Source organism: Neovison vison, chromosome 5 (assembly GCF_020171115.1).
Source record: "Neovison vison isolate M4711 chromosome 5, ASM_NN_V1, whole genome shotgun sequence".
Lineage (NCBI taxonomy): Eukaryota > Metazoa > Chordata > Mammalia > Carnivora > Mustelidae > Neogale > Neogale vison.
This window is the reverse complement of record NC_058095.1, coordinates 13189357-13200858: the sequence shown is the minus strand read 5'-3', so window position 1 is coordinate 13200858 and position 11502 is coordinate 13189357. Positions and strand designations below refer to the sequence as shown.

General features: G+C 52.4%; 1 protein-coding gene across 1 annotated transcript; it reads right to left on the bottom strand.

The window, feature by feature from the left end:
- Positions 1-347: 347 nt before the first annotated feature.
- On the bottom strand, positions 348-11170 carry CACNG1 (calcium voltage-gated channel auxiliary subunit gamma 1). The gene is made up of 4 exons (XM_044250361.1): positions 10936-11170; positions 1961-2035; positions 834-971; positions 348-574 (listed from the first exon to the last, which is right to left on the bottom strand). The coding sequence occupies exons 1-4, from the start codon at positions 11168-11170 to the stop codon at positions 348-350; spliced, it is 675 nt and encodes a 224-aa protein (XP_044106296.1).
- Between the last annotated feature and the right edge of the window lie 332 nt (positions 11171-11502).

The following is an 11502-nucleotide window of genomic DNA, read 5'->3' as shown; positions in this document are numbered from 1 at the left end:
ATAGGGCTCAGGAAGGACACCTGGACCCTGCTTATCAAAGACAGCTGGCTCGGCGAGACCCACGTGCAGCTCCAGGGGAAGGTGGGTCCTCACCAGCCACCTGCGCACCTGCCAGCCCCGCCGTCTCCCTCCCACCCCGGGCAGGTGTGGATCATGTCCACTTGCTGGATTCCCAGGGGAGCCTGTCACAGCCCAGAGAAGGGCTCAGAGATGGAAGCAGCAGCGGACGTCGTGGGGTAGGTGGGACCGAGGACAGGGAAATCTCCCGCCTCCTCTCTAGAACGTTCTGGGCCAGGCTCGGCTTTCCGAAGGGAAAGCCCCAAGGCGGGGCTGGGGCTCCTGGAGGGCTAGTGCTCGGGCTCGGCGTCCATGCATGACTCCCAGGGGTTCTGGGGCATTCGAGGCAAGGAGAGGAGCAGGAGAGCCAGGCCGCCGAGGAAGAGGAGGACGAAGGCGGAGCAGGCGCAGGCGAAGGACCAGGAGTAGTAGTACTCGATCCACACGGTGTGCTCGCTGTCGATCATGCGCTTCACCGACTGCCGCGTCACCTCCACCGACACGAAGATGCACAGGCCTGGGGCGGAGCGGGACCTTCAGGGCCGGTGCCGAGATGCCCAGGCCGAGCTCGGAGCTGGGGTCCCACCCGCCGCCCGCCCCGCGCGTGAGCCGCGTCTCGATCCTTCCGGTCGGTGCTGGCGACCAGCCTGGCTCTCCGCGCCACCGATCCCGGGGCGGAGCGCACAGGCGGCCCGGATCGGCGTCCCCGGGGGGTCTGCGGCTCGGCCGCGCTCCCTCGCCCGGGCCGGGCCGGGTGGGAGGGGGGCCCGTGCTACCTGCGAAGGCGTAGAACATGGACGCGGGCCTCAGCAGGTAATCCCGCTTCTTCCGGAAGGACAGCAGCGCGCACGTGGTCCCCATGATGATGAAGCCCAGGCTGAAGACGGCGATGGCGGCGGCCGAGATGCTGTACTCTGCGGGACAGGGGGCGGGCGCGGCACCGCGGCTCAGAGGCGGCCTCTCGGCGGCCGTCTGGCTGGTGCCGCGCGTCCTTGTGCCCATGGCTCTCGGGAGCCATGGTCCCCAGGGTCCGCGACGAAACCCCTCACTCAGAGTCACACAGCGGGGACAACAGGACCCCCTTCCCACTCCCGGGGTGGGGGTGGTGGCGAAGCTACAGGTTCCCCCTCGGTGGGGGACAGAGGCCTGGCAGCAGGCGGTGGGGACGGGGGCGCACGTGGCCGCAGACCTTTCTGGAACACAAAGCTTCCTGGGAGCCAGGGAGCCTCCGGGGGAGGGTGGTCTGTCCTGGGACGCCAAGCAGCTGCGGCAGGTGTGGCTTGTTGCAGGGCCCTGCGCGTGATCGTGTGTGTGTGTGTGTGTGTGTGCGCGCGCGTGCGCGCGCGCCGCGGCCGCCCACCCCCCCACCCCCCCGCATGGGCAGAGACTGACGGAGCGGGCGTGCTCGTGTGTGCACGGACACGCGAGGCTCTCTCCGGGCCGGCGTGTGCGCGCTGTGTGCCCACACTGTGTGCAGGGCCCGCAACCTGGCCGAGAAGGCCCCCGCGGCACACGCGCTCCGAAACCCCTGGGCAGCTCCCCGGATTCCCCCCATGGGGCGGGGGCCAGGTAGGCGAAGGAGGGAATCAGCTCCCCGCGGGCTTTGATCCGCCCTGAAGACCAGCACCGGACGCTGGAGTCCTGTTCCATTTCCCGGTCACTCCGGCCTCCCCCGGGCCCAGCGGGAATACGACTGCGGGGCCTTCCAGGAAACGTCTCCTTCCAGGCTCCCTCCTGGTTGCCGGCCACCGGGGTTGTGCTCTCAGAGCGCAGAGCGTCAGGCTCAGCCGCTGTTCCTCGCAAGCAGCGAAGACAGGGCTTTTGGGCCAAATGACTTCGTGGTTCAGCAGTCTGGTCTGGGGGCTCTCTTCCTGACCCTCCCTGCTTTCGCCTACCCACTCACCTTTCTGAGTAGTGACTTCGAAGATCTCCGAGGTCTCGCCTGGGTTAAAATGCCTGAAGTAGGAACAGTTTTTCTCTGCAAAGGAGGGGGGACAGCCTGTGAGTTGAGCCCCAAGGCCGGCAGACCCGCCAGAGGCTCCACCAAGAGAGGGTGAGTGTGATATCACCCCCCCCAGGGGCCCTTCAAACCCTAAACCCTGAATCTGAGCCAAAACAAACATCTTTCTCCACCCTTACACCAAAATTTCAGTAGGATAAGGGGGTTTCGTAAGAGGCTAGGAGATCTTCAGGAAGCAACGACTGACCGAGTGGAGAGGGCACAGAGTACTGTGGGTAGTGAGCCCATTAGGCAGATGGGATAACTGAGGCTCAGGAACACGTTTTTCCGGGGAGGGGAGCGGGGAATATCAGCTACAAAGGGCCAGATGGTGGTTCTCACCTGGGCCTTGTTGGGGAAGGTCTGGAAACACATTTGGAGTCACAACTGCAGGGGTAACTTGGCATGTAGAGGATAGAGGCCAGGAATACTGCTAAACACCCTGCAACTTCAGGACAGCCCCTCACAGCATAGAATTAACTGGCTTCAGTCTATCAGTAGGGCTGAATTTGAGAAAGCCTGATCACACCAACATCTAGGGTTGTCTTTCCTATGGATATCCGGGCCCATCCTGATGCACTGGGTGTGACCGTGAGGCAAGTGATGTTTTTCAAAAGCTTTCCAGAAGATTCTGATGCTCACCCAGTTTGGAAAGCCCTGCTCCAGGTCTCTTAAAATGCCCCACAGAGAGATTTTCTGAGTGGATGGATTTGGGTGGAGGGCAGGGAACTTCCATTTAAGGGCTAAATGTGAGCGACCACTATGTCATTTCATCAGACCCTTCACACCTGTGGCCAGACACAACCTCCCTTGTCAGGTGCTTGTTCTAGCTGATTAGTGTCAAAAAAGCTATAGAAAATCTGTGAACAGCAGGACCAAAAATCTGGATTTGTTGGGGTCCAGAGGAAGGACTCAGAACAAAGAGATTCGTGCTGGTTTTAAACACAATTTCAGGCATAATTTCTCTTCCATTTTTCTCCCTTAATTTCTCTTGTAACTTGACATCAAAGGATATTCATACTGCTTATTGAGTACAGTTTAATATCCTTTACTCTGTTTTTAGGAAGTAGGTGAATGGTTATCTTAAAAATATATATTATTTTATGTTTCTTTTAAAAAAAATTAAATTGGGTTGCTTTTTATTTGTGTGAGGCCCTCCATTGATTTCTTCTTCCTGTGGGTCCATGACGCTCAGTAGAAAACACCTCCACTCCTCGTTTAGATGGCCTCTAGGTTGTGCATTCATTTCTTCACTTTCAGGCTATGTTTAAATTACTGAGATGATTATTGATGCTGGGTGTCCTTTGGAAAGTTACCAGAGGTGTTGCCAAATCATAGCTTTCATTGGTCTGCAGGCTTTCTTCTATGTGACCTAAGTCATCTTATTGCCACTTAAGCCTATGGCCTCCCAGTCCTCCCTTCCCCCAGTGTCAGGGTTGCTGCTCCTCCCATGATGGAGAAGGAAATGACCCTTGGAGATGAGCCGGGTTTAGCAGCAGTAAATATTCTGCGAGGTAAACAGCCATCTCTCTGAGCTTCTATATTTAAATCACTTTCCTTTTGAGCAGAGTTACCTGGAGTGTCTGAATGCCGGTGGTGATGTCAGATTAATGCTGTTCTTTTCTCTCTCACAGCTTCCGGTGCTATTTTAAAACATAATGCAACTCTCTTCTATTCGTTAGATTATTAGCTCTAGATTCTTTTAAATCACTGCTTCAGAATGGCTCTTGCTCTGTCATAAGTCGCCATGTGTGTCTCCCTCTGGACAAAGGACCATTTCTGTTTCATTCTTTAAGGGCCAATTTCAGTTGTCATTGAAAACCCTCTGAAAAGAATTGACTGGATTCAAGTGTATTTCACGGTCAGCTGCCTCCCTGACTACTCGCAATCCGGGAGTTAAAAGCTTTTGGAGCCAAGGGCCGTGAGATGAAGGCCCATCAGAGCCCAAAGCATGGAGCTATTGGGCAGCTCCGGGCTGCTGAGCCGCTGTCGCCGAGGGAGCGTTTGTGTTGTCAGCCTCCCCCCAACCCCAGATCGGTGGCAGGCTCCAGCCTGACAGACCGCCATATGCATGAAACCCGTCTTAGCTCAGGTCATAGTGGGATGCTGCATGTCTGAGGAAGACTGCCTGTGGATTTTCTTGGGGAGATTTTCCCCTTCAGTGACCCAGGGACACTCCTACTCCCTCTCCTCCCCTATTACATGATATCACGTTGTGTGGAATAGGAGACACCCAATGGGAGGAATTCCCACACCGGGCATCTGGAAGGCTCCTCTGCTCTCTGATCAGGCTGAGCCTAGGGCAAGAGAATGGTTGGGCCAACCCTGTCCCCTATCTTGAACTTAGCACATGAGCTAGGCCAGTGTCTTCTGCCCTGAACCTGGGGGTAACATCAGCTCGAGGGCCCCATGGCTGCCCATATAAGACCACAAACCCCTTCATGGTCCCTGATAACCCCAGCAGGGCTTGGGGGACAGGTTAGACCCAGGTACCATTCCAGACACTTCCAGCACCAACAAGATGCTCATTCAGGAAAAATCAAGCTGGGCATCTGCCCGTGTCACCGAAGGTTACGCAGCGTCCTGCTGAGGTAGGACCTCACTTCTGCCCCTTTGTCTGCAGGGTTCTGGGTACACTCGGCATCGAGAGCAGCTTGAAAAGGAAGGACACCAGAGACAGGCCCGGTGTGGGCCACTTAGTCACAGGTGAGGGGCTTGGAGGAGAAGGCAGTGGCAGCTCTCTGACAACTGTGTAGGTTCTGAGTCTTCCTGCTGCTGCCTTTCTGATGTCCTTCCATGCCTTTCCCAAGCTTCCGTCAGAGCGGCACAAAGCTCAGGGCTTCGAGCTTGGTCTTCACGGATGATAGCCCCTTCACTGGGGGCTTGCCAAAGAAGCAAGTGCTTTGGATCAAGTCAGCGGCGATTCCAATGTCAGGGTGATGATCTCGAACTAATACTCAGGAAGTTGAAAGTTCCCCTGGCTTCCTTTGTCTCTACAAAGGGCCCATGGTGACTCTAATGTTTGTATTTCTATTTTTCGGTATTCCAGAAATGTCTGTCATACACTGTCATAAGACTCAGTGGTCTAAAATTTAAGTGGGTTATTACTTAAAAAAAAATGGTGAACTCAGGGCACGTGGGTGGCTCAGTTGAGTGTTCAGCTCTTGGTTTCAGCTCAGGTTGTGATCTTGGGGTCATGAGACTGAATGCCATGTCCAGCTCTGCACTGGGCTTGGAGTCTGCTTAAGGCTCTCGCTCTCTCTCTGCACCTCCCCTCTGCTTTCTCTCTCAACAAAAATAAATCTTTAAAAATAATTTGGTGAATTCAGCTATTAAGCTTGACTGTGGTTGGAGAGTCCTGGCTAAATAAGCATTCTGGTTAAGGGAATGATAACACACAACTATATCTAACTGCCCATTTGAAACAACAACAACAAAAGGCATGTTTGACTCTAACCTGAACTTGAGTTAATGCAGGTTTCCTCTGATAGTTGGGATAACTTCTGTGATTAAGGGGTACTTCTGGGTTATCACTGAGAATGTATCAGTGTACCCAGTGCTGGTTGATGCAGACTTTAATATCTTAAAAAAAAAAATACCTTGTTGGTTGACACAAAACTAAGGGAACTAGTGACTTAAGCATTGGAAAAAAAAATAGTTCACTTACTTGTTACTTGCATCAATGCCAGGGCTGTCTTCACCCTTTTTTGTAAAAGTAGTTCTTGGTGCTCCCGACAGTGGTTTCTCTGTGCTCTGTCTCCCCTTACCACTCGGATTGAGAACTTTTGTCCAGTGGATTGAAGAAATCCCCAAGACCCAAGCCCAGAAGGTCAGAGCATTGCTGTTCTATTGCGGGGGGTGGGGACGTCTGGTTATGGCCTGGGTCTCTAGCATGGGCTCATGTGGATGGGAAAGGGAGTCCCTGAAATTCTTGATGCTCTTTCCTATGGCTCCAGTTCCTGTACCAGGTACTGGAGGAGAGGACAGGCCATATGGGAAGTGGGGTACTGGGGCAGTCTGCTGCCTTAGCCTGGAGAGACAAAGCCTGAGAGAAACAGCATTCTGCCCAACCCCAAAGCAGGGTATGTCCCCTCTGGGGTGATTCACTTGGGCTTTCAGACAGACAGCCTCTCCTGACAATGGGGGAAGGCCCTACTCTTACTCTGAAGGTGTTAGAATTAACCTCAGATGTCGATCTTTGCATGACCGTTCTTCTAAAGCTCTTTGGGTCAGTGGGAAAAACCAAATTAGACAATTTATGTCCTCAGAGCCTCCAGCGTTCTGTGGCTCAATGGGACCTTGGAAAGTCTCCTCTATGGAACCAGCTCCTAGTTGAGTGTCTTTCAAACCATGTCATGTCAAAAGTTGGCCTCCTGTTTGTCTGGATCGGCAGCTTTTTCGAGTTGTGTTCGTATGTACCGTGGGGGGTATTATATCGCAGTGGGCTGGAGAGACAAGGGGCTCTGGATCTGAGCCCTGGGTGTTGAACTTGTGACAAGGTTAGCTTTGGGAAGGCCACTCTGAGTCTCAGCTTTTGCACATGTAGAGTGAGAACCACCTGAAGAATGTGAGCCTCCTTACTGGGCTGTTGTGAAGTAGTCTAATGTAGTGACCAAGAAGGAGAATTTTAGGGGCATGAACTCTAGCTGCTCTGCCATGGTAATTGTGTGACCCCGGTCAAGTGACTCAACCTTTCTGTGACTCACTTTGTTTATCTGTGAGGTGGGATGATGATAATAGTACAGGTCTCATAGAGGATTTTGTGAGGATTTGTTGAGTGCATCTTTATTTCTCTTTGTCATCCCACTGCCTTCTGGCCTCCATGGTTTCTGGAAAAACATCAGCTGTAAATCCTACCTTAATAAGATCTCTCATATGTGATGAGTCATTTCTTGCTGCTTCCAAGATTCTGGGTCTTTATCTTTCAACAGTTTTGATCATGATGCCTCTAGGTGTGGATTTATCCTACTAGAATGCATTAAGCACCATGGATTTATAGATCAATATTTTTCATCAAATTTAGAAACTTTTCAGCCGTTATTGTTCTGCTTTTCTGCTTCCTGCTGCTTTCTCTCCCTTCCATCTGGGACCACCATTATACATGTATTGCTCATTTGATACTATCCCGCAGGTCTCTGAGGCTCTGTTCATTTTTCTTCCTTTTTTCCTGTCTATTCCTCACAGTAGCTAATCACAATCAATCGATCTTCAAGTTCACTTATTCTTTTTTGCACCTGCTCAGATCTGTGCTCGAAACGTTCTAGTCAATTTTCCATCTCAATTATTATAGTTCTCAATTCCAGAATTTCCATTAGGTACTTTTGTTTATTTTCTTGTGTGTGTGTGTTCTTTTTCAAAGATTTATTTAGTTATTAGAGAGAGTGCGCACAATTAGGAGGGGCAGAGGGAGGGGGAGAGAGAATCTCAAGCAGACTCTGTGCTGAGCATGGAGCCCAATGTGGGGCTTGATCTCATGACCCTGAGAACATGACCTGAGCTGAAACCAAGAGTTGGACACTTAAACAACCACCCAGGCACCCCAAAGTATTTTATTTTTAAGTGACTCCGTGCCCAGGGCAGAGTGCAACATGGGGCTTGAACTCATGTTATTACATCCTTTTACAGTAATTTCTATCTCTTTATTGATAATTTCTATTATGAGACATCATTCTCATCTTTTGTTGTTTAGACTTTTTCTTAGTTCTTTGAATGTATTCTGATTTAAAGTCTGTAGGTCCAACATCTGGGCTTTGTTAAGGATCTGTTGATTGGTTTTATCCCCCTTATGTATGGGCCATACTGTCTTACTTCTTTGCATGTCTTGTGATTTTTTTTTTTAACTTTAAATTTAAAGCTGGAATATTTAAACAATATGATGAGCCACTCTGGAAATCAGAATCCCACCTTTCCCTAGGGTCTGTTCTTGTTGGCGTTTGCTACTGTTTGTTGAGCAACTTTAATTAATTTCGTAAAGTCTATTTCCTTTGTCATGCTGGACCACTGAAATCTCTGCTCAGGTAGTTTGGGAACCAGATCACATTTTGTAAAATGCTTGGAATGAATCCATCTCCCAGTCTTTACTGAGGGGCTCTGTGCTAAGCAGAGAGCTAAGTGCTCCACTCAGCAGCATATATTTCTGCCTTAGCTTGCACTTTCTGCTTGCCCACAGCCTCAAGATCAGCCCAAGGTGAGAGCTTAGGACCCTCTCAGGCCTTTCCTTGTACACCATAGAGCACGCTTACGCACAAGGCCTTTTAAATTCTCAGGAACACGTTGGAGTTTCTCAAAGCCACCTATGGACATCTCATTCTCTAGCTTTTTTGGTTAGCCTCCTCTTTGCCCTAACCATTGTATAACGCCTCAGGAAGCAATGTTAAACAGCTATTAAACAATTAAACATTTGTTTAATTAAAAATATTAAATAATTGTTTCTAATTGTTTTTGACAAATGCCCCCTGAGAAAAAGACTGTTTCCACTGATTGAGCCCAGCGTCAGGTCGAATAAAGACAGCCTTGCAAGGGGGAGACTTCCAGGGAACCCCCAGACAGATCAAATAATGACAGTTCTCCAGGAATGAGGCTTTGAAAGGGCTCCAGCTCCATCTGTCCCCTTTGGGGGCTGCCAGGCCGCTAAACTTTCAGCGTTTGCAGGCTGTTGGTTTTCAAGCCTATGCCAGAGTTGGGGAATGGGGAGCAGGAATAGAGCAAGTTTAAGTATCACAGAACTCCCCGTTCTTACTGAAATTCACCTATTTTTCTCAAAGAAGCTCTCGCTGGATTACTGCAATGCTGGTTAATTTCCAGCGTTCTGAAAGAGTGTATTCTGACCAATTTTGCCAGAGTTCTCCTTGTTTTTATGGAGAAGAGGGTTTTTGGAGATTCTTACTCTGCCATTTTTTCTAATGTCGTTCAAAGTTAAAATGAAGGCACTGAAAACAGTATTTGGCAGATGGTGCTAGATTGGTGTTTGTGGTTATTACTGCCGTGAATAATAATTGAGAGAACATGTATGAACCCTCTTCCTCGTTCCAGCAGAGGGTAATCTCACAGAGCACAGGGAAAGTGGGTGGGGAAGGAAAAAGGTGTCCATCTGCAGAGAAAGGAGAGGGGAGAAGGCAGGAACATACTTCAGAAGCTTGTCGCGGGGAGGGGGCAGGTAGGGCAGGGCTCACAAGTGTGGGAGGGAGGGTTCACTCTGGACCAGGGCAAGAAGGCATAGAGAGGGACTCTAGTCAGGCTCAAGGCCAAACCATGCGTGCTGGTCCTCTGTAGCTAACCTCTTGCTTGTTAGTCTCTTCCTTGTACGGGCTTGCCTTAGCTCCCTGCTCATCTGCTCTATAAACTCACCAGATTTTTAAAAGGCAGGTGCTTCTAAGGACAGGTGGACTGGACCGGAGAAGTGCCTCCCCATGCATGGGCCAGCAAGAACCTGCCTCACCCTGCCCTGCCCTGCCCTGCCCATGGGAGTTGTCTGAGTGATGCGTCTGTTTACAAGTGTGCTCGGCCTCCGCTGAAAGTGTGGGTGTGGGAGCTATGCAGATACCCTTCAAGCACATGTCCATGTCCGTTAAAGCCTTCGGCCCCGGGACTCAGTGTTTCTAAGACAGCTGGGTATTTATGAGGCTTCCATGTATCTTAGGAGGAAATGAGCAAGCCTGGAGTTTTCTAGAGCCAGCAGGAGGGAAAAGAGGAGGAAAAAGACAAGTGGAGGAATGGGGTTTGGGATCCTTTGTCCCACACACACACTGCGAGATCTCCGGGGACTTAGCACCCACTTCCTTGGAAGGCAGGCTTTAAGGAACACCCAGTCTGATCGCAGGGGGAATGATTCTGGAAATCACGTGGGTCCCGGTACTCAGGCTGGTCCACTGCCGCCTTACAGTGACATCGGGGAGCCCTGGAAGGGACTTGATGTCACTGAGCCCAAGCCCTGGGTTTTACAAGAGGCAGCAGAGGCCGCAATGGGCTTTGTTGACCCCGGAGTCACTGGGGGGCTGTGGGCATTGCGCGACGGAACCCAGACCTCCCATTCTCCATGCAGGGCTCATTTCGCAGCATGGGCTCTGTCTGCTATGAATGTGGGGGGCTCCCCATTTGCAGAATTGTCTGGTCACCCTCACACCAGGTGTTCCCGACAAGGAGCCCACCTTTGATGTGCCGTTCAGTCCCATGGGGGGTGGGGGCAGGAATTGAGGAACACACTTAAAATTGAGCAGCAGCTATGCTTCCCAGCCCCGAAGGGGTCTGAGGTCAGAGAATTCACTGGAATGATGATTCGGACAAAAAGCAGGTCTAGGAGCAGGTCTTGCTTCACAGAGGTGTGGCCTCTGCCATCAGGCGAGAGCCCCCACCTGGCTACAGCCTTCACCTTGGCCATCCTGAATCTCTCAAGAACAATCCCTGGGGAGCCCCGCGTTTCCCCTGTGCGCCCCACCGTATGCACTTTGTGGCCGATCCAGCCTGGGGGCTGCGGAACACACGTGCCCGCCCCACGGGTCCCTCCGGGCACTTAGCCTGTACGTGCAGGGAGAGAGTGGACGAGAGGCCCCCATGGGGGCCAGAAGCCTCTCGTTTGGCAGAACCACAGAGTTTTTCCTGAGCCTCTGGTCCCACCTGCACAGCCCTGTGCTCGGGGCGGAAAGCCGGAGGCCTCCGAGGTATGGAAAGAGCTCGAGGCCGACGGCCTCAGTTTACAGACCAGCTCTGGCCTCCAGTACAACACACACAGCTCCGATCCTCCTCCCCCGGCACAGAGGGCTGGGCAGCGTTGCTGTCCCGAGGCAGGGGGACCTGCCCTCTCTCCCACAGGCAGTTTTCCCGGGTGGGGGTGGTGAGGAAGGGCCGGAGGCGGGGACGGGATCAGAGAGTGGGTACATTACCCCCAGGCAGGGTGATGGGTCCGCAGGTCTTGTCCGTGCTGTCAGTCATGACAATGCGCTTGGTGCAAATCCGCCAGAGGCCGAAGTGGGCCGCCTCACAGGTGGCATTGTGGTTTTTCACCTCAGGGCTCAGCACAGCCCAGTGGTCGGTCACCACGGCCACCATGGCCAGCACGATGCCCACCAGGATGCAGAAGAGGGTGGCGCGGACCTTCAGCGCTTTGGTCTGGGACATGGCAGTGGCGGAGGAGTGGGTGCCCTGGGCACGGTCTGGTGGCAGAGTCTCCCGGGCAGGTGGCAGTCGGGCTGGGGAGGTGGCGGCGAAGACCGAGTCAGGGGTAGAAGCTAAGTTTAGTGCATCCGGCTGAGCCAGAGGGGGCTGGCCTCGGGGCTGAGGGACACCAGACGGGGCCGAGCAGCTGCCCAGACGTGTCAGGGGCCTGAGCGAGGCTTCTATTAATGCACACCTCAGGCATGCCACCAAGGATAGCTTGTCCTCAGGTTTCAGGGCTTTCTTTCCCTCTTGGGACCTAAAATACCTCAAGGAGGGGCCAGGAGAGAAGGCTC

Bases quoted from the DNA above. Each gene is read 5' to 3' on its own strand.
- CACNG1 (XM_044250361.1), bottom strand. From the start codon at position 11,170: ATGTCCCAGACCAAAGCGCTGAAGGTCCGCGCCACCCTCTTCTGCATC. The intron at 972-1,960 runs GTGAGTGGGTAG...CCTGTCCCGCAG, and splicing joins CGAAGTCACTACTCAGAAAG to AGTACAGCATCTCGGCCGCC. The intron at 575-833 runs GTAGCACGGGCC...GCTCCGCCCCAG, and splicing joins CATGTTCTACGCCTTCGCAG to GCCTGTGCATCTTCGTGTCG.